Here is a 23,513-nt window from a genome sequence, read left to right as displayed (position 1 = left end):
TCAGATTTTATTATCAGACACTTTAATCTAACATTCATTTGCTGCTTCTACTGCTCTTCCATCTCTTTCTTCCTCTTCCTCGTCTTGCTCTTGTTTTTGACTTGAAGTTGGTTTATTTCCAGAAGAAGCTGAAATATGACAATCAACCGGTCATTATGCAGCGTAACCAACTGGCTGTCACTGGAGCTTTGTGTTGTATTGTACCTTTTGAGTTCTGCTGAGCTTTGCTCCCTACATAGTAGAGCCAGAAGAAGGCTGTGATCAAGGCGAGGACGGGCAGAGTCCTCATGAGATAAGTGAATACTTCTTCCTTTGGGGCTTCTGAAATTCATCGACAGAGGCATCTGATCAGGTGCACACAGGTTATACACAGTCCACAGGCTGGAGTGATAACTCCATGCCAGTGTTTTGAGTTTTGTGGATTTATGACTTGTTGTAGGTTTTCCCCACACTTTTGAGTTTGTTTGTAGTTTTGTTCCTTGGTTGTGGGTTCCCTTTTGTGATCCCTGTCTCTCTGGTTGTGTCCACATGTCTGTTTGGTTTGTCTGTGTTCTGCCTCCCTAGCTGTCTGCTGTCTGTGTTATTTCCTGTTTTATGTTGATAGTCACTTGTCTTGTTTGCATCGTGTTCTGTTTCACTTCCCCTTGAATCATTTAGTGTGTTCAGTTCAGTTGTGTTCCCATATGTCCACTTCCCCTCATCATCATATGTATTGTCACCCTGATGTCCCCAATTCCTAATGTTCTAGTATAGTCTCCCAGTATAGGTTTCAGTTAAAGCAGGAGCATCAAATGCATTTTTACACTGCGGGCCATATGGTGCCCACTTAAGTGGGCCAGACTAGTGAAACTCTCCTTCCTGTCAGTGTAAAGAAGTTACATATTTAACAGTTTTTCTACATACTGAAGAAAATGCTGCTGTTGAAAAGGAAGAAAACAGTCAGCATGAGACTTAAAAATGTCATGACCCTGTGCCTTCTCGTCTTTGCCCAGACTGTTGTTGTTGTTTTGTTTTTTGAAAACAAAAAAAAAAACAACAGAAATGTCTGTAGTAGAAAGTGAAAAAGAGAAACAATCAATCACTTTGAGCGGAAGCACAAGCTCCAGCAGCTCTACGCTGAGGAAAAAAGATACATTTGCTTATTTTGTGCAGAATAACTTCACGTTATATTGATCAGCAGCTGCCCATATTAAGCTGTGATCGTCACCGGTTAACGTGGGCGTGTTTCCTATATCAGCAGGTTTTAAACTGCTGACAGGTGAACAGGATGTATGCAGGTAAACCCGACGGTCAGTCGAGCTCATCGGTTGTGTTGTGAGGAAAATCTCGGCTTGTTATTTATGTTACAGAAAGACACGGGCACGACTTTCTGATTTAATTTTTTTTAACATAATTTCACTGTTGTCTGAGGATAATATTGATACGTGCCTATATTTGCATGAGCTGGAGATGGAGACCTTTCTTGGTCAACGTCATTAATCTTGTCAAACTCCACGAGACGCTGACAGACAGAGAAGACTATTCAGTAAAAAATCCAACATCTGCTGCACGGAGAATGGACTGTGCAAACAGATCTAACCAGCTAGGATAAAAACCAGTTAACCTGGAACACTGGCTCACGTCTCTTTGTGTCTTAGGAATGTCTGCTGCCCTTCCTTCTTTTACATAATGGTGTGATCTCTGCCTTCGCATGTGATTGGCCGCATGGTGTGCCCATTAAAATAAAGTCCTACCCTCCCATGCACGGTTTCTCAGCAAGGCTGAAGATTCGGCTCCCACATAACGACGGATCTTTAATAACAGATATATGAAATTATCTCCTAGGCCGGATGTGGCCCGCAGGCCGTACATTTGACACCCCTTTTATATATTTTTTTATATTTTTTTATTTACTTGTTGGCCAAATAAAGGGCTTGTCCTTTGTTCACTATATCCACTCCTGTGCATTTTAGGTCCATACCACTCATCTCTTCACAGTGTTGGGAAGGTTACTTTTAAAATGTATTCCACTACAGATTACAGAATACATGTTACAAAATGCATTTTGTAACATTTTCCGTCATGTTACTCGATGAGAGTAACGTATTCTGAATACGTTGGATTACTTAATATATTATCATGCTTTTTACAACTACATGAATGTACTATTGTTGCGTGATGTATTACTATTACTGAAGGTTGTCAAAGGAGCTTGCAAAGAAAAGCGTCTGGACTTCTTTAAGTTGCTTGAAGACGTTTCACCTCTCATCCGAGAAGCTTCTTCAGTTCTAAGGTCAAATGGTGGAGAGTCCCAGATATAAACCTAGTGGGAGTATCCCCCCACAGAGGGACAAAAGGACCCCCTGATGATCCTCTAATCGCCTGAGCCAAGGTGGGAAACTGGGCGTGGGTCCCAATCAGCCAGAGTTTCGGGTGAGCTCATTGTGAAACCTGGCCCCACCTTATCATGCGAATTCCTGAGGTCAGATGGCCCAGGATGTGAGTGGGCGTTAAGGCGTCTGGGGAGGGAACTCAAAACTGGATTATAGATGGCAGAGAGTTGGTGTCGTAAACCCCCGCCTCTGTTCAAAGATGGTCGCTCACAGTGGACATAGATGGCTTCTTTCACTCCTCTTTCAAACCATCTGTCCTCTCTGTCCAAAATGTGAACATTGGCATCCTCGAAAGAGTGTCCTTTATCCTTAAGATGCAGATGGACTGCTGAGTCTTGTCCTGTGGAGGTGGCTCTTCTGTGTTGTGCCATGCGCTTGTGAAGTGGCTGTTTGGTCTGAGCATTCCTCGCTGCGTTGTACAGCATACACCACATTGTTAAGTCTGTGTTTTGGCGTTTTGTCTTTCGGGTGAACCAGTTTTTGTCTGAGCGTGTTGCTGGGTCTGAAATACACTGGGATGTCATGCTTGGAGAAAACTCTCCTGAGTTTCTCTGATACACCGGCTACATAGGGGATGACAATGTTGTTGCGTCTGTCCTTCTCATCCTCCCTCGCTGGTGTCTGGTCTTCTTTTCTGTGCCTCTTTGCTGACTTTAAGAACGCCCATTTGGGATAGCCGCACGTTTTGAGTGCTTCCTTTACATGTGTGTGTTCCTTCTTTTTTCCTTCAGGCTTAGAGGGAACATGTTCTGCCCGGTGGTGTAGGGTCCTAATTACTCCAAGTTTGTGTTCCAGAGGGTGATGGGAGTCAAAGAGGAGGTACTGGTCCGTGTGTGTGGGCTTCCGGTAAACTTCGATGTTGAGGTTGCCGTTCTCTTCTATGTGCACGGCGCAGTCCAGGAAAGGCAAACAGTCGTCCTTTGTGTCTTCCCTGGTGAACTTGATGTTTTTATCCACAGCGTTAATGTGCACAGTGAAGGATTCCACTTCTTGTGTCTTGATTTTGACCCAGACGCTTTTCTTTGCAAGCTCCTTTGACTACGATGACCTGGATGACTGAGAACCTTCACTGACATTACTGAAGGTTATTCGACATAACAATACCAACTGGATTTTCAAATATCAATAAGAAATGCGCAACAGTAGGTTGACATTAGGTAAGGCTGCGCTTTTTGCAGGAATAGAAAACTATTCCGCGCTTATAGAAAATGGGTCCGCGGCTCCAAACCGTAAAGGGACCTCTGGCTAATATGTCGGGTTTCGTGTCGGGCTCGTAGCCGAAAACTAGCTTTACTTTGTTGCCTGGGTCAACTTTGCTAGCGAGAGACAGAGAGAGGCGTTGAAAGGCTGCTCCAACGGAACTTATTTTTTCAGAGGAAAACACGAACACAGAGTACAGTCGAGTTTTAATAGCTTACTTACAACTGGGCTTGTCAGGCACTCTTCTTGGCTGCAGTGGTTATTATTATATTTACATGCTTCCAGCTCCTGCTTCTGCTCGGTGGCAACTCGTACTTTTTGACTCTCCTTTTTCTCCCTCCCTCGCACTCACAGACACATCACGGGTATAGCAGTCCATTCTGCCTGCAGCACGGACTATACTGTCCATGAGGCTACATTCTTTAGGGTGATGCCTGTAACACTCTGCCTATTGCCTTCATATTAAATCATTTTTTGAAAAATAATTTTTAAAAATATTTCTTCACGTCAAGCGATGTGACATCACGGCAAGTAGAGGTGACATGGGCAGTGAGATTGAGACACAGGCATTTGAGCCTCTTTAATGCATGTTTTGTTTGGGTTTCCAAAAATAGAGAGGGCATAGCCTAACATATGAAAAAGGAAAAGACCGCGCGTAATCCATTTAGTTCAACAGAGTAGCTGTATTCTGAATACCCCCTTTTAAAACGGTAACTGTAACGGGATACAGTTACCCATATTCTGTATTTTAAATATGTAACGGCGCTACATGTATCCTGTTACTCCCCAACACTGCCTCTGCACAACTTGACAAAATATGAACTTAATTTTTGCTATCCTGGTTCCACAGCGGTTTTGTGCCATTTTAAAAATCTACACAATCAGACATTTGCATATGGGATTATGAACCACCATCGTCTTAGTGCACGGTTTGCTAACCATGTGAGAGCAGATGTATAACACCGCTGTTGATTTGTGAGTGTACATTCATATGTTTTTAGTGAAACATTACTAATAACGTTCGAGACACAATCAATATTTTTTTTAAATGATGTTTGCTCATAAGACCTGATCATGTCTCGGTAAACCTATATTAGACAACCCAGTGGCTTACATAAACATGTTTGTCAGCATTCTGGTGATTTGTCACCTACCTCGAGCAATATGCTGACCTGTGTTGTCATCATTCTTCACTTTTTTCACTTCTTCACGATTTCTTTTATCTTGAATGTCGAATGTCCCACTTCTTCCCATCGTCTTGACTGTGATAACTGTCCCATTTCCTTTAGCCTCAGTTAAAGATGGTATCTCCACAGTCACCTTGCAGATGTACGTCCCTGAATCCTCTGGTCTAACATTTGAGATATTCAAAAAAGAACATTTCTTCTCTTCCTTTTTCAGAGACGCATTAGGCTGATTAATAAAGTAGTCGCTCCTAATTTCTGTTTGATTTTTAAGCCAGTACACTCTAAATCTTTCAAACTTCCCTGTCCAGCAGCAGGTGATGTTTACTGTCTCGCCCTCCATGACAGAAACATGAGGACTCTGGGTCACAACAAATGTGCCTGATGAAACACCTGTAAGAGATAAAGTGGAACATAATATTGTAAGTTATTTAAAAATAATATAAAGTAGTGATTGCACATTGGAAATAAAGATGACATGACAATCATTTTTGTCAAGGGCAGTGGATAAAGACTGTGTGGAGTTGAGAACAGAAGACCTAAATCCAGACAAAACAAATCATGGAAACAAACTTAATATTAACTGAAAGCGAGTCGTTTATTATGGCTGACGGAGAAACACAAAGCAATGCACAAGGTAACCAAGCTGAGAATAAACAATAACCTAAACTGGGAAAACTAAGCATGAAAAACCCTAAATGTGAAACTTGGCGTGGATACATAGACACCTGGAATAGGTGGGCAGGGGCAGGGATAGCTCAGTAGATAGAGTTCTTGCCCCATGATCGGAAGGTCAGGGGTTCGAATCCACTGAACGGCTACCCTGAGGTACCCCTGAGCAAGGTACAGTCCCTACACACTGCTCCACGGGCGCTGCATTGGTGGCTGCCCACTGCTTCACTGGGTGAATGGGTTAAATGCAAAGGAGTAATTTCCCTACGGGGACTAACACATACACATTGGAACATGGAGACATGACACAGAAGAGTACTGAGGGAAGTGGAAACACCTGGCAAACACAGCTGACACAAATGAGCATGATCCCACAGGGGAGGCAAAACTGAACACACTGAACATGGAACACCAGACTGTCAAAATAACATAGGAAACATCGTGAGACGTAGACATGACAACACAAGCTTGACGATATGACATGGAAAACGCAGACATGAAACACATAACAGACTGGGGAGACCGAATGATACACAAGGAGAGGAACACGGAAAGAGATAAGGGGAACGAGGCACAGGCATAACTAAAAATCATGCACAGAGGACAAGAGACAGAAAACGACACATAAACAAGGGAGCATGGATGAAACTTTAACTAGACAAAACCTAAGACATATTTATAGTAACACTAGAACTTAGCATTACGGTAATACGGTAAGAAACATAAAAAATAAACTCAAATAAACTTCCTGACAACTTTTAGGTTGTCTTTTACATCTATCTACATCAAATATTACTCCTTACTTTCAAAACTATTAATAAATTAGCGCCAAGTTATCTTAGTGAACTTCTCAAACCACATACTCCTGCTAGAACACTCAGATCTGCCACTCAACTACTTCTGACCCAACCCAGATCTCGACTGAAGTCCCGGGGTGACCGTGCGTTTGCTCTGGCTGCCCCGGTACTGTGGAATACCCTTCCTCTCGACCTCCGCGCATCTGATTCCATTGCATTGTTCAAATCACGATTAAAAACCCACTTATTCAATCTTGCCTTTCCCTCTAGTTAATATTTCTTTTTTTTTTTTTTTTTTTTTTTTTTTTATATGATTTTATATCATGCACTTCTATGCTCATTTAAATTCTTGTTTGCTCTGTACCTGTTGCCTTCCTATGTATTAGTGACAGTTATCTGCTTGCATATTTAGTACTTGCTTTGGTCCTATTTCTATTATCCTCCTCCTATACTCTATTTTACTTGTTAAGCACCTTGGCATACCCTTGGTTTTTAAGTGTGCTTTATAAATAAAGTTTATTATTATTATTATTACTATCGTTTCAAAAACCTTGAATAAATATAACTTCTTCATTCAAAGTCTAAGTCAGAAATCTATTCACTCTCCTTTTAACTGTTGTTTGATGTCCATAAGTTGTTTAATGTGGTTCACTATATGTTCAGTCACTTAACATGTGAAGTCACTTCCTTCATGTGAATTCAGCTAAACTTCACTCAGTTTCCTGCTCAGAACTAGCCATGCCCTGTAAATTTGTCATGAAAATGAAAGTGATGGGCTTAAAAATGCATAAAAGCACTTACATTCAACTATGTCTATATTTCGCTATTTTCATTAAGCTTTATGTTTAAGCAGGTCCCCCCTTTTTTTTTTATCTCGTCCAGTTCCTGTGCTTTATAAGTAGGATGATCAAAGTCAACAATAATTTGAATGCTAAAAATTAATTCTGTATAATCTGAGTACTTTTAGAAACTTTAGTTTTCAAGTTATGTGAGAATTCCATGAAAGCTTAGCACCCATTAGATTTTGATTATGCCCAGAAATCTAGCTTTGGTTTATTTTTTTATTTATTTTCTCAAGTTAATTTAAAAATTTTAAAGTTTTTAAAGTTTGCATCTTTAGAAGCACACACGATCCTACATTAATATTGATGTTTTTACTCACACCAAGTTGAGAGGGCATGGAGGAACAAAAGTAGCAGACGACCCAGCAGAAGACTCATCCTCGTACAATTCACCGTTGAATACTGATACTTGTGACAACTTCCCTAGAGAGTTACAGATATCACCTTTGTTCCCCACCCCCACTACCCCAAGATGTAATTTAGGTTTTTATACAGCAGTTATGTCATTTCCTTTACTCAATCAAATTAATATTTTGTTATGCAAAATTCAGTACATAAGAAAATATTGTCAGTGTTGTCAAAACTCAAACACATGAAAAGAAAAGATTCCCCGGAGCATTAGATTAAAAGTCACAGGCTAGAAAATGTAACACAAAAGACAACACCATTAAAACTGTTCTTTAATTAGTATTAACAAAAAAATCAGACAGCTATATGGCGCTGTATTTAGCGCTTAGGTAAGATCGTGTTCTTTAACATATTTAAAGTGTTCGTTCACAATTGCACATCAACACATGTTGAAAACACTTTGCACCGAAATAACTACCAGACTGTTTCTGTTTTACCCTGTGCAGTTTATCTCATATTTACGGTAAGTGGTAAGTTTATTTAAACTGTATAATGTGTCCATTAGTCTTTACGGTCATTAATGTAGGTAGTACACAGGAAACATATAGAACACAATGAATAACTGGGTACATTGTCTCATGTCACACATCAGGTATTCAGAGTGTGTGGGAAAATAAAACTCTACATGGAGACCTGATGGTGAAGAAAGTGTCACAATTATTTGGTACAAGAAGTCTTTGTGCAGAGAAGTGCAAATTTAAAACATAAAAAGAGCTTTTCATACTTTTCATACATATTTATGTTAAATTTGTGTCTTTCCTATAGAGGCTGTGGTCATAGGACAAAGCTAGCTGACCTGTGGCTACATCGCTCAGCTGGTTCATGATCAATACAGAAGGTAAACTGAAACTTCCAGACTTGTTCCCATTGTATGTTACTTGTCTTTAATAAAATATTAAGGCACTATGTAGCATACTTGTGAATTTAATTAAATATATCCCTGTTGTGCCATTTTCTCGTCCATTTATCAACTAGAAAAAAGAAAGAAAAGCCCAACCCTGTCCCTCAGAATCTCGAAAAATGAGCAGCAAAGAATTTTTTTAGCTGCAGTCATGGACATTACTTCTATTTTGTGAGAACGTGCTGGCTAGAACGGACAAGAGAGGGATGGTAAAATGAAAACTGCATCCAAGACAGAAACAACACAACTTCAGACATGCTAACAGGAAGCTACAGAAGAACCCAGAGTGATGTTGAAACTGAGCGTATGCTGAGCTGAGTCTTGCTTCCAGAGCCTCATCTTCAGCACTTAACAGAAGTACTGATGAGTTAGGAGTCCAGTAGCCTTGTAGCCTTCAGTCCTACTCTTACATATAAATAAAGTAGAATCACTATGGTAATTGCTTTGAAGTCTCTTTGGGCAGGTTTTCTGCAAATGCTTTGTGTTGTCGGTTTGTGTTTATGCTCATTGGGATTGAGATTTCCATCAATATGTGTAGCCCCAGGTTTTACTATTAACTGGTAATTATGTGACAATGCATTTCAGGTCATGTTATGGAGTAACGTGAAAGTAATGGATCGAGAAGTAACAAATTACTTTCTCTGGTGATTAATTAAGTAACGTACTGTGATATCTTTAAGAAAAGTAACAAGTGGTGTGTAATGTATTCCCTTAAAGTATTTAAAAGTAGAATGGGAGGCAGAGCCTTCAGCTTGCAAGCCCTCTTCTGTGAATCAGCTTCCATTTTGGATTCAGGGAGACAGACACCCTCTCTATCAAGGCCAAGTGGCCAGCGTGCAAAGGCATTGCCCAAAAGCAGACTCAAAACACTGCTTTTTATTTTTAGACAAAACTTTAATTAACACAAGGATCACTAAGGTCAAGGAGTGGCAGAGAGAGAACGTCACAGGAGCGGGACCCACTGCAATAGCGGGAGAAGATGAGTTACTTCCAGAGCTCAGGTTGAAGATAAGTATGATTGCAAAAGGAGTGAAAGAAGGTTTGCTTATTTTTAGCAGTGCGATGCAAGGACATAGAAAGGGGTGGGTCCCCTAGTGAGTGTCTGAGAGATGGAACTTGTAGAACGAGATGTTTGACCTTTCCTTTCCATTTCCAGACCTAAGGTATGTTGCAGCAACCAGAAGGGCAGATGGAGATTTCAGACTTATTCCACGTATTCCACGAAGACCTGAGGTAAGAGGAACAGTAGTTGGCAGGTAAGTTTCTGACAGGCAGTGAGACAGGGAGGAGGATCAGCATCAGAGGAAATCTGGTTCTTAACAGAGGCGAGTTAATGTTGATCCAAAGGTGCAAAAACTGGAAACACAGAGAGTGCAGTGTTACTGGCCCTACTGCTGCTGGAGGTTTCTTCCTGTTTAAAAGAGTTTTTCCTTCCCACTGTCGTTAAAGCGCTTGCTCATACAGACTTACGTGATTGTTGGGGTTTGAATTGAATTGAAAATCCAGTGAGTTTACTGTAATACTGATTTGCATTTTTCAAAACATCATACCAGACTTGGTAGTTTTAGGGTAACGTGTTCTTACTAACATGTTTCTGATCCATTTGAACAAAAAGTGTCGTACAACAGAAGGTGAAGAGTAAATTCCATAGCATACAATCATAGTGCAGCAAAGTTCAAGATAGTCTGTATATGAGTCCCCTTGAAACTGTAGCGCTATTGGGGAACTTTCATGAACGTTAAACAACAATACACACTTCTACTGTTAAGTGATAACAAATGGAAGTTGTTTCTTTTCGTATTCATAAAGACTCTAAATAAGAGTCTTTATGTATGTAGTGTGTAGTTTAAAGTCTACCAAACGGAAGTGGCCTAGTCCTCTCCTCTGGCCTGTCAGTGTGATGACAAACAGGAAGCCCTTTAGCCACAAACCACTAAGTCACTAAGTCACCACGAACATTACACACACCATGCAACATGCATGTTATACCTATATATCCTTAATTCTTCCATCTTTGTATATATTATATAGTAATTCTGTATTTTGTCTTGTAGTTTGTCCTCCAGCTTGCACTGGAACAGTTCGCAGCCAAGTGTGAAGCGGTGGGAATGAGAATCAGCACCTCCACATCTGAGGTCATGAGCCTCAGAGGGAAAAGTGTGGAGTGCCCACTCTGGGTCAGGGACAAGTTCCTGCCCCAAGTGGAGGAGTTTAAGTATCTCGGGGTCTTGTTCACTAGTGAGGTGATATGAGGTGCTCCGGGCACATCATACCGCACTGCTAAGTACACTGCTAAGCAGTATCCTATTACACATTAATACTCAAATATACTCACATATACATACGCAGAGTATACTTTCATTCAATTCAATTCAATTCAATTTTATTTATATAGCACCAAATCACAACAACAGTCACCTCAAGGTGCTTTACATTGTACAGTAGATCGTACATGCCATCCATGCCCTCTATATATGTACAGTATATATATATATATTTATATAAAGTATAAATTATTATTATTATTATTATTATTATTATTATTATTATTATATTCTGTATACAGAATCTGCAGAGGAGCCGTCTGTCCCACTGTGTTAATGTGGATGCCCGGTGTACGTTACAAACCCCTCTCAGAATACTTAGTGGGACTCTGAACAACTACAAATATTCTCCTTTTGATTACATTACAATAGGAATGAACAGGTTATAGTACAAAAAAATTACATTTGAAAAAATTGTAAAAACAGGGTGTTTTTTGCTGTTAGACCATCCATTATGGCATCATCCTTTTCTGAAGGCAGTGAGACTTTTAGCTTTTCAGGAAGATCCCCCTCACCTCTACCCCCACCCTCGCAGTGGGGTCTAGACTCTTGCCCCATAGACATTGCAACATTGCTTTTAATGAGAAGTGGAAATGAATGTGGTGAATGGGAGGTGCAACAGTGGGATTTTGAAATGGTAGACATCCATGACATCACCGCAGGAAGGAAAAGGTTCAAATAACAGAAATAATGTTTGCCTTAAAGTCTTTTTTTATTTTTTATTTAGCTAATTCTGATTGGTTTCACAGAGGAAGGACTGCTTTCAGTCAGCTGATATAAAGAGTTAAAACTAGAGTATAAATAGTCAGTACTCTTCCTGTTTGGATCTTTGCTAAGGTCCTTTTTAGAAGGTAACACCGCCCCAGTTTTAATTAGAATTGAGTACCTAACTACACTATACTACACTATAGTGTAGCGGGCGATCGTGGCTCAAGAGTTGGGAGTTCACCTTGTAATCGGAAGGTTGCCGGTTCAAGCCCCGGTGGGAGGAAGCCGGAGTACCCAGGGAGTACCCGGAGAGAACCCACGCAAACACAGGGAGAACATGCAAACTCCACACAGAAAGCCTGATGGTAGAATTGAACTCAGGACCTTCTTGCTGTGCGGCAACAGTGCTAACCACCGTGCTGTCCCCACTTATAGGGCATTTTGTTTCTCTTTGTGAATCTGTTATCTTGACATGCGTCTTCCCCTCTGACTACCCCTCTGAGTGTGCTGTGTAGTCCTGAATGTAATTGTGCACACAGCAAACAGAACAGCGCTGTCAAGTGACAACAGGCACACAGAAGCGTGTAGCCGAAAGACACATTGAGACTAACTGAAGCTCATAGTAAATGGTGTAAACATAATTTTGGCCTGAATAGACCTCCACAGACCGACATCTAGCAGCACGCAACAGCCAAATCAGATGAAGAGCATCAACACCACAGAACTAAAGCCGTGCTGACACACAAGCAGCTCTTTTTCAAGTTAACTTTGTCCCAGCTGAAGTGCAGTTCACAGTTCAAAAGGTGCATCACATTCTGTCATATGCGCAGTTTACACAGAGAGTGGGCTTACGAATATAATTTTTGTCACAAATATAGTTCTCATAGCTGCAGCAAGAGACTGTCATGACATTTACACCTTCTTTTCCCCTCTGGAAATATTTATTATGCCTAAAATAAGCTATTGGAGATGATTGTGTCTCTTTTAATATTTTTTTGTGAATGAGTCACAGCAGTGGGTAAATGTGAACACTTTCCACCTACCAGCTGCCCTTTCAACAGCAGTTTACAGCTGTTTTCAAATGGTCCTTTTATGGTAAGAAAAAGGATTCAGCAGAGTGCTTTCTACATTTCATTGTGCTTAATTCACTGAAATCAGGTAATTCTCATTTTCAGTGATTTGTAGCCTCCTTCTTTGGATTGTGTTTAGCATAGATACTGTGACGAGAATTTACACTCTTCAGTTTTTGTTTTTAAATGTGGGTATTGGCTGTTTAACCACAGGATGTTTCAAAACTGCCAAGGGCTAAAGCTGTTGCAACAAGGAAGAGAGTGTTCTGCTTGTCAGCTTAAAAGTGAAACAGTTTTGAGACATTAACTTTCAGTATACACAAGATAGTTCCACAAGCATGGGTTTATATTTTATATGGGTTTCAAATTCAAATCAAATTCAAATCAAATTCAAATTCAAATTTTATTTGTCACACACACACAACCATACACAGTATGACATGGGGGTGAAATGCTTGTAGCTGTACAATGCCCGACCATTAAATGACAGAAGAAAAGTTTTACAATATTTACAATTTACAGTTTACTACAAAATTTACAAATTAACTTAGGAATTTACAGTAAAGAATGTGCAAATAGCAGAAGAGATTATAAAGATTATAAAGATTATAAATTATAGGAATTATAGGATTATAGGAAATGTGTGGTGGTGCGTGTGGTGATGTGTGTGAGAGTCCAGTCTTATAGTGACGTGTGTGGGAGAGTCCAGTCCTACACCTGGTTCAGGGCCCGAATAGCCTGGGGGAAGAAGCTCCTCCTCATTCTCTCTGTTTTGGCCTTAAGGGAGCGGAAGCGCTTCCCAGACCTCAACAGTGAGAAGAGTCCATTGTTGGGATGGGAGAGGTCCATCATAATCTTCCTAGCTTTGGACTTGCACCGCTTGGTGTAGATGGGCAGCAGGTCAGGGAGCTCTGATTGAATGATGCGTTCGGTTGAGTGCACCACTCTTTGCAGATCTCGTCTGTCCTGCTTGGTGCTGTTCCCAAACCAGGTGCAGATGTTTGCCGTCAGGACGCTCTCGATGGTGCAGGAGTAAAAGTTCTTGAGCACCTTCAGTGGCAGATGGAAGTCTCTAAGTCTTCTGAGGAAGAAGAGACGCTGACGGGCTTTCTTAACCAGGGAGTTGATGTGGCAGGACCATGACAGGTCCTGAGTGATGTGGACACCCAGGTATCGGAAACTGTCCACTCTCTCCACTGGCGTGCCACTGATGATGAGGGGTTTTATAACTATTATATGAAGGTATTTTCTTTTCTAGTGTATCTACATCACATATTTTATTGCAATCAAGTACAAGTATTTCGGCAGACCTATTTTCAATATTTTGCAATTGTTGTCACTCTTGATTCTTTGCACAATGCATAAATATCTTCCTTTAGAACATGAGCAGATTTTGCGTTGGGGTCAAGTTTTTCTGGAGTTTAAACATCCTCTAATAGTAAGAATTCCTGCAGTTTTTGCTGCCATCTAGTGTAGCATGCCTTCACCTTCACTGCCGTACAGCAAATTATTACAATAGCCAGAGTGTTAAGGTACTGCTGTGGCGTACTCAAGTTGCATTAATTGGATAGTGCAGTGGTATCATTACTGTCTTCGGAACAATAGGCCAGGCTTAACAAATTCTGTGTCAGGTGTTTTGGTTGGGTTGACTACTGGAACAAGGCGTATATTTACAAGGACTGATAATATGAAGTTGGTTAAATGCTACTATGCCAGCCAACCCAATAAGAGAGGTTATATATGTGAGAACTATAGATGAGTAGAAACCAAACATCCAAAATGGCCAAGAAGCATCCTTTTAGCTCAGCAACATCAGCTGAAACTACTATCTAAGCTAGAGATCCCGAGGCTACAGCACAGTGGGAACAACAGTGACCATTATAAATATCATGAGCCAACCTGGCCAACCATCCCAACTACCAGTATCACTGAAACCAATGAGCTCATACAGGCCACTGCCACAGTAATCCCAGAAGCAATTATATATAAGATCAAAGATGCATATAGACGAAGCCCCTGTGGAGAAGGCTGGAAGCCACAATCAGGGAAATCCTGAAGGATGTTCGTCGGTTTACTGAAGTGCCGAAGGGTTTGCAAATTTATCTGTTTTGATTTAGCCTCAGAACGTCAATATACAATAATCAAATAGACCCAAAGATCCTTTGCATCAGTGGCCATGCGCTCAGCACGGCCTTGTAAGCCATGTCCTGTGGATGCCAGTTTATGGTCTACAGAGACCTCTTGTGGACATTCTGAAATATTGCTTGTGATGAATGAGCTACCCCAGCAGAAGGTGATGCTATTGTTATTTATGTAGTTATTCACAACTTTGCTAGTTTACTACACACACACAGGTGTTCTGTCCATAGTATGCACGTGATGTCAGACCTTCTGGGACACGCCCACCTGTCGGTCAAAAACAGTAGTGAGGTCTGCCCTCAAACCATCCTCTGAATGTCTTTGAGATTAACTTAGTCGAAATGTCACATAGTTGCTCTGCTATCAGATTCACTCATCAATGTTTATTTGCAGCTACCAGAAGGACCCAGAGTACAGAGTACCTCCCTTACAGGTCAAATTGCGCAATAACCCCTTCTGTCAGTGGCAGCTTCTTTAAACTGTAGGAATTATTTGCAGTGTAAAAATACTCAACTCTCATGGCATGACATTAAAGTAATAAATTAATACTACTGGAACTTTTCTGGTCAAAGTCCAAGTCAACAAAAGATAAGATTTGTGTGTGGTAGTTGGTTTAAGGTAGATATGTAGCCCTTAACTTTGCTTTAATTAAATAAGCAATTTCTTGTTCTTCACCTCCCACACAGCGCCATTATTTTACCCATCCAGACTGAAAATACATCTAGCTGTCTGTACTTTGAAAGCTTGCATCCTGGCAGCAGTGTTAGGTGATGGATTCTCTACAAGTTACATGTAGAGGTCACCGAAATGGAGCTCTGGGAGAGACGTTGCTATTTTCAGGGATTCAAATAAAGCTGCTGGGGCAGAATATGGATCACAAGTCTACAAAATTCATAGTTTCTCTTCATTTCTCCATTTTTTTCTCCATGGATAGATGATCCAAGTAGTCTTGGCTAGATACCCCCCCCCCCCCACACCAAAAAAAACCCCAACCTTTTGTCCTGGAGTAGATCTGACTGTCCACTGATTGGTTGTCACAATGGAGTAATGTTTTACCTGCCAGGTAAAACTATAGATTAATGACAGTTAACCAAACTTCTTTACTGCTGCAGTTTTCTGAAAAAAGACTAAGGCCACACTTGTATACCCCCACATTTCAGCTGGTGGACCTAAGAGAAGACCGCAGCAACCGCCCAGAGGAAGAAACACCTAAGATCACAAAGGCAGACATTCAACAATTAGTGTCCTGAATTAAGAACCAGGACCTGATGATCCATACCTATTGGCTGGGTCTGAAGGGCTGAACAAGCTAATGGTACACCATGTTTGGCTAGAGACACAAAGAGGGCTGCCAACAACAGACTAGCTAACACAGGGCCGAACAATCATAATCATGGTGGATCCCCACAAAAGTACAGCATTATCAAACTCCCAGCAGATTGCCTGCCTCACCACAACATGGAAGCTCATCTCATCGCATGGTAGCAATCAAGATGAACATGATCACATCTCCGAAAGGCACTGAAAATAACAGCAAAGGGTCAAAACAGCGGCTCCTGGTGGATAGAGCTCTAAAGCCAGGCAGACCAACCTGAGCATTACCGTCAACTACAAGAACTCAATACCCTACAAATGGTTACTGGGGTGCTTTGCCTTGTATAAGGCTAATAGTGTGCCAATAACATTGATCAGGAACTCAGTGGGACTGTGGAATACAACACTGGAGGCCAACTTGAAGGCAGTGACACAAGTCACCATTAAGTGTGGAATATACCAAGATGATGCACTGACCCTGTGGCTGTTCTGTAAGGACTCAACCTCCTAAAACCTTCTCAACACTAAGAGTGAATACAGATATAGATTCAGCAGTGATTTAGGAGTGGAGTGACATCAGCCACCTCCTGTAAATAGATGACATCAAGCTCTATGCCAAAATTGAGTGAGACATCAACCGCAACCTCGAGCAAACCACTAGTCTAAGAGCATGGTACTCTAATGGGGTACGATGTGCTATGAGGTTTTAAAGACAATATAGGAGCTGATTATTTGAGACCTTGTATGTGATGGTATTTTAAATTCTGGACTTCAAAGGGTGTCAAAGAAGAGTTGTCAATTTGGGAGAAATGTGCTCTTTTGTTTCTAGTCCCTGTCAGTACTCTTGCTGAAGCATTTTTGATGAACTGAAAGCTTTTTAATGATTTTTGGACATCCTGATAATAATGAATTAGTCCAACATACATTTATGTACTAATCCAAGTAATACATTTATGAACTAATTTTCAGCATCTCTCTGAGACAGGATATTTCTCATTTTAGAGATATTATACAAATGGAAGAAAGAAGTCCTATGTATTTGTTTAATATGCGCACTGAAGGACATATCCTGGTCAAAGACGACTACAAGATTCCTCACAGTGTTACTGGAGGCCAAGCAGGGGAGATTTGAGGTTCAAACTTTTAGTGGGGCCCAGCCAAAACAATGACAGAAAAGCCTAGCTGCAACTTTATTTAGATAAAGTCATTGACAATGAATCCTTCAGTAATTTTTGTTTTAAACAAACAACTTTCATTTTAAACAACTATTTGTAACTTTTGTCACTAGACTGCTTCATTAGTCTGCACCACTTCTTCAAAAAAGCAACAAGTTAAACAGAATGTGAACATTTCCAAACATGGAAAATAAAGTTCAGTCTTAATCTTATTAAAAAAAAAAGAAAGAAATCCAGAAACTTGTGAACAGAGATTAAAAATATATAATTTAGTGACAGTACTATTCACTCTTTGTGGCTACAGTGAGCCTGTTTTTCACTGCAGAGCTGTAGTCGGGCGTGGTCTGCGGTGCAGTTGCGGAGGGGATGGATGCACCTGAACACCATCCCCAATCACGCCTCGCCAGCTTAAAACAGAATGAACTGGATTCTGTTGTTCTTGATGTGTGTAGGCTGTAGCCGAAAAGCTGCAGTGTGTAAGTTGGCAGCCGCAATAAAGTGTGAACATGTGGTCGGGTCGAAACTTCGGTTGGGCCGAAACCAGTGGCCCAGTCCTGGGTTTTGGCACCACTGCAAATGATGCCCGACAGACTTGACCACATGTTCGCACTTTTCAGTACACTTCTTTATTGCGGCTGTTGCGTTACACACTGGGCTGCACCTTTTCAGTGGATGCACATATTATTCACATAACTGCCATGAATTTCTTAGTTCTGCCAAAAAAGTGATTCCAATGCTAAACATTCGTTCTGCATGACCTTTCTGCCAGCTGACTTGCACCCCACCTGTCAGAATTCTGAGCCCCACTAGTGGGGCGTGCCACATACCAAATCATCAAGCACTTAAAGAAGCATTTAAGTGCTACCACTGCATGCCAAATATCCTTGGGCAAGATACTTAGAAACACCTTAGAAAAAAGTGCTTGTGGGAATGGGTGAATGTACAAGTTATGTGAAGCGCTTTGAGTGCTCAGATTGAGTAGAAAAGCACTATATAAGAACCAGTCCTTGTGGAACTCCATAGTTAACCTTGTGAAGAGTCAGATTTTATTCAAATTTTTTGAAAAAATTTTCAAGGAAATACGTCACTTTTTCTTGTTAAGATTTAAGATTGGATGGGCCCCATGTGCTTTTCTGTTTTTTAAGTGGGCCACAGTACTTTTGACTTTGGGAGTGGCTGGTATACAGGAACATCTGTGCTAAATATCGACTAGAAGTCCCCAAAGCTCCAATGGGAGACAGCACCAAAGGGGGTTCAGAAAACCAGGGCTAAGGTCATTTGGGCATGCAGCTGCTGGCCAACCAACCAAACATAATGGTGGTTGACAAGATGTACCAATGCCAGTGGACAGCAACAGGAAGAAGGAGCATGGGACAATAGAGAATTATCAGGAACTAAAGTAACAACTGGAGCAGACGTGGCCCAAAGTGGTCTCAGTGGTTATAGAAGCTTTATGAGCTGTAATTTCCAAAGTGGAAGAGGGGCTCAAGCGGATTCCAGGTACTGGACAGAGACATCCTGAACAGTCTTGTCCTATATACAGCTAAGATACTGCACAAGACTTTCAAACTCCTCTGGTAGAGGACCTGAGCTTGAGGGACTTGCTATACCTTCAGCTACAGCAACTAGGTTAACCAAAGGAAATCAACTGAAGTAACTCAGTTTCCTGGGCATGTCCTTCCTTTTTTCATAGAAGTAGAAAACTGTATCTTCTACGAATTGAGTGTTGTACAACCACAATATATTTTGATATGATAAAACATATATATCAATGTTTTGATAGTTTATTGTTTTTGAGAGCTAAAGTTTGACTGAATAAAAGTCTGTTATTTTGCCCTGTTTGCCTTTTGGATGGGACATGGTCCCTGGGCACATGCCCAGTATCTTCTTTTGATAGCTCATTGGCCCTTAAGAGATGATTTCCCTTGAAGCCTTTTAGGTGTAATCTTGTTCTTTCTTTATCTGAGGATGAATCAGGTGGTTCTTGTACTCTGTCATTGTACATGCTGTTTATTTGTACTGGCATAGTAGTTTTAGGTAGGCTTCGCCAAAGTGAGTGATGTGTGGTTAGAAACTCAGGCAGTAAAATAAAACAAAATGATTCTGTTCATTTAGAGTCTGTATTTTCATCACTCATGACAAAAATTAGTTCAGGCCATGGATCTGGTCTACTAGCACAAACAGAGCAACATAAAATGTTTGTGGTTAAGTGTCAAGAGGATTCTTGCGACGTATACATCGGGGAAACCAAACAATCTCTGGCTAAGCAAATCACAGGCCACAACTCTTTCATCTATTTACACCTACAGTCTAAAGCCACTTCTTCAATGATGATGATGTACACATGGACCGGGAGCCCCCTGGACTGGGAGGTAAGTTCCTTTTTTGATCCCAGAAGGGAAAAAAATAAAAACAGTACAGTAGCCTAAAATAAATGAACTAAAGGAAAAAGGGTCACAGGCACTTAATACTATGAGAGACTGCAAAAATATATATGCACAACAAGAGAGAACTGTGAATTTCATTGATAACTAATATGTACACCATAAATTTAAGAAAAACAGCTGCATGAAAGTATAATGGAAATATATGTGGATTCAAACCCCACAGCATGTCTTCTATCCTGTCTAACTTCTCTCACCCCAACCGGTCGCAGCAGATGGCCCCGCCCCTCCCTGAGCCTTTCTTCCTGTTAAAAGGGAGTTTTTCCTTCCCACTGTCGCCAAAGTGCTTGCTCATAAGGGGTCATTTGATTGTTGGGTTTTTCTCTGTGTGTATTATTGTATACAATCTAAAGTGCCTTGAGGTGACTGTTGTTGTGATTTGGCGCTATATAAATAAAATTGAATTGAATTGAATCTAAATGTCTGTGAAGGTTCTCAGTTATCCAGGTCATCGTAGTCAGTTTTCTTGATTCCCTTTCATACTCCCGCACCAGTTGAAGGGTGTTCCTCCCAAAATGTACGGCAATATGTCTGTGAAGGTTCTCAGTTATCCAGGTCATCGTAGTTTTTGGAGAGACCAAACAGCCACTTCACAAGCGCATGGCACAACACAGAAGAGCCACCTCCACAGGACAAGACTCAGCAGTCCATCTGCATCTTAAGGATAAAGGACACTCTTTCGAGGATGCCAATGTTCACATTTTGGACAGAGAGGACAGATGGTTTGAAAGAGGAGTGAAAGAAGCCATCTATGTCCACTGTGAGCGACCATCTTTGAACAGAGGCGGGGGTTTACGACACCAACTCTCTGCCATCTATAATCCAGTTTTGAGATCCCTCCCCAGACGCCTTAACGCCCACTCACATCCTGGGCCATCTGACCTCAGGAATTCGCATGATAAGGTGGGGCCAGGTTTCACAATGAGCTCACCTAAAACCCTGGCTGATTGGGACCCACACCCAGTTTCACACCTTGGCTCAGGCGATTAGAGGATCATCAGGGGGTCCTTTTGTCCCTCTGTGGGGGGATACTCCCACTATGTTTATATCTGGGACTCTCCACCATTTGACCTTAGAACTGAAGAAGCTTCTCGGATGAGAGGTGAAACGTCTTCAAGTAACTTAAAGAAGTCCAGACGCTTTTCTTTGCAAGCTCCTTTGACAATTGAATCTAAACATACCAGCCAGCAGATCTACTGATGCTGCTGCCCATGTGCAACACAATAAACCATGCTTTGGTGATTACACCACTATAATAAGATTTATAACTGATGCAAGACAACCTGCAGAGGAAGAGACCCAATATCTGGTCAAGTTTGTAGAAAACACAAAACAGGTCATGGACTGAGACCTAATCAGTGAGAGGCTGGTTTACTAACAAGAGTTTTTTTAGAAGGACTTTGTGTGGACTTCAAGAACTTTCATTGTCAGGCTTGTCCCGGTCCATACTGGCAAACATGATCTACGAGCTTTAACATTATTTTTGAAAGTTTTAATCATTTGTCAAAGTACTCTAGAGGGATGCTTATCATTTCAGATAATGTTCTTGTAAAGTTAGAAGTTAAACCAAGACGTGATGCTTTGAGGGTAGCATTTTGAGGATGTTTTGAGAATGCTGATAATGTGCACTTTTATAACATGCTCTGTGGTGTTAAATCTAACATTTTTATTTTCAAACTGGCAGACATCTGGGGACTGTCCGTGTAGTCTTTGCATGTTCTACCTGTGCCTATGTGGGTTCTCCCTTGGTCCTCCACAGTCCGGAGACAAACATTGACTGATGCAAAAAATGCCATAGGTCTAGGTCCAGAAGCTGGACACCTGCTGCCTGCCACGTCGTCGCCACACGCCACTCAGTGGCCAGATGCCAGATGGCTGATGCATGTCACCTGCCACACTGCTGCCCATCACACTGTAGCTTTATGCCGGACAGCGGAACCTGCCGCCTGTTATGCTGTCGCTGAATGCCAGGCACCTGCCTCTGGACACCTACCGCCTGCCACGCCATCATGGGACTCCAGACAGCAGACGCTGGACACCTATTTTTCCCCAGAGACCACCTAAATTCATTTGGTTCTGTCAACACAGTCCTCCTGCTGGCGAGCTTTTAATGCACATCAGGGTAATCAGGATTATGTGTGCTCACTCCTCTGCACTCCTTTGCTCTGTTCATGGGGCATCCACGTACTGAGCTGCACAAGCTCCCCACTGGCAATGCCCAGTTTGTCAGTAGCTCAGACACCTGGCACATAGGACGCTAGACACCTGCTGGACGCCAAATCTTAGAAGCCAGACTCCTGCGACTTGCCACACCATTGCCAGACACCTGCAGATGCCAGACGCCAGATGCCAGGCGCCATACGCCAGATGCCAGACGCCAGATGTCAGACGCCGGGCACCTGCTGCCTGCCACGCCGATGCCAGACGCAGGACAAAAGCCGCTTGACACCTGCTGCCTACCACAATGTCGTCTGATGCCAGATGTTGGACTACTACTGCCTGCCACGCGTTGCCGCTGGATGATGCTTGCTGATGGCTGCCACATGCTGATGGATGCCGGGCAGCAGACACCTGTCGTCTGCCACGCCATTGCTGGATGCCAGACGGCCAGACACTTACTCCGGACACCAGATGCTTGACACGGAGACCTTCCATTGTCACCAACGTGGGACCACCTAAGTTCCTTTGCTTCTGTCAGCTCCAGCCTCCTGCCTTGCCACCTGAAAGGGTTCATCTCCATTGCCGGCCACCTCCACCCGCCTGGGTCAACATTGCAGACATAGAGCACAGTTACAAGTACCTGAGGATCCCACAGGCAAATGGGAACCATTAAGAGGTCGCTCAAAAACCACCAAGTACCTGCAGAGGGCCAGGCAAGTCCTGAGAAGTCAGCTGAACAGTAAGAACAAGATTTCACCCCAAGTCCAGCACCCTGAGGTTGTATGCTAAGGGGAAGGAAGGAGGCCGGGGACTGATGAGTGTGAGCACTACGGTTCAGGATGAGACAACAAGCATTCACAAAGTAAGATGGCCCCAACCGACCGCGTGCTCAGTGAATATCTCAGGCAAACCCGAGGAAGAGGAGGCACCACCATGGAAGGACAGGGAATTATTTTTTTTTAGAGGCTGGTGAAACTGTTGGGGATTCAAAATTTTAAAATTAAAGGCACACTGAACCAGCATGGCTATCACAGCATCTTGAAGTGACATGCCATCCCATCCAGTTTGCATTTAGTTGGACCATCATTTACTTTTCAACAGGACAATGACCCCAAAAGCTCATCTAGAGAATGCCAAGAGTGTGCAAAGCAAAGGGTGGCTATTTTGGAAAATCTAAAACATGTTTTGAGTTATTTCACACTTTTTTGTTTGCTACATAATTAGGTGTTCATTCATAGATTTCATGCCTTTACTGAGAATCTACAATGTAAATAAAGAAAATAAATTAAATGAGAAGGTGTCCAAACGTTTGACTGATAGTATATATATATGTGTATAAAACATGCCTCTTCAGCTATAGCATGTAAGTTAACCAGAGGAAATAAACTAAAATAATACTTTACCCGGACATGTCGTTCCTCTTTTCATGGAAGAAAAAAAGATCAGCTAAGAGCTGGGTGTTACCATCGCAGTTGTGTTTGTCATTTTTTCTGTACATTTATTCATATAAACGTGAAATAGATATTACGGTCTCAAAAAATTGCAAAGCTCTCATCCACCCTAAACTGAGCTTTGATTTAAAGTTGTGTCGACTGCTTTAGCCCCCCCTCCCCAACAAACCCTGTAATAATATAAGTCAGTTGTAAATTGAAAAATCAGAGTAGCACTAATAATTGAGCCTCTTTGTTTAATTAATTTTATTAAAACAGCACTATTAATTCAGCGTGTCAAACGAGTTTCAGCACAAAATGTGCTGAAACAGTAGAGCTGAAACGCAGTAGAGCACACCGGAAGTGCTTTTTG

General features: G+C 41.7%; 1 protein-coding gene across 1 annotated transcript; it reads right to left on the bottom strand.

Moving 5' to 3' along the window:
- Positions 1–27: 27 nt before the first annotated feature.
- LOC146675450 (uncharacterized) lies at positions 28–23,366 on the bottom strand. The gene is made up of 4 exons (XM_085401163.1): positions 23,114–23,366; positions 4,727–5,149; positions 205–321; positions 28–128 (listed from the first exon to the last, which is right to left on the bottom strand). Exons 1-4 carry the CDS (start codon positions 23,136–23,138, stop codon positions 28–30), a joined length of 666 nt encoding a protein of 221 aa, XP_085257289.1. The 5' UTR covers positions 23,139–23,366.
- Between the last annotated feature and the right edge of the window lie 147 nt (positions 23,367–23,513).

The sequence above is a fragment of the Rhamphochromis longiceps genome, linkage group LG3, assembly GCF_057381845.1.
Source record: "Rhamphochromis longiceps isolate RC_006_pf linkage group LG3, R_longiceps_female_GT1.1, whole genome shotgun sequence".
Taxonomy (NCBI): domain Eukaryota; kingdom Metazoa; phylum Chordata; class Actinopteri; order Cichliformes; family Cichlidae; genus Rhamphochromis; species Rhamphochromis longiceps.
Note: the sequence above shows the minus strand (reverse complement) of the source record. Positions and strands in the feature narration are given on the sequence as shown.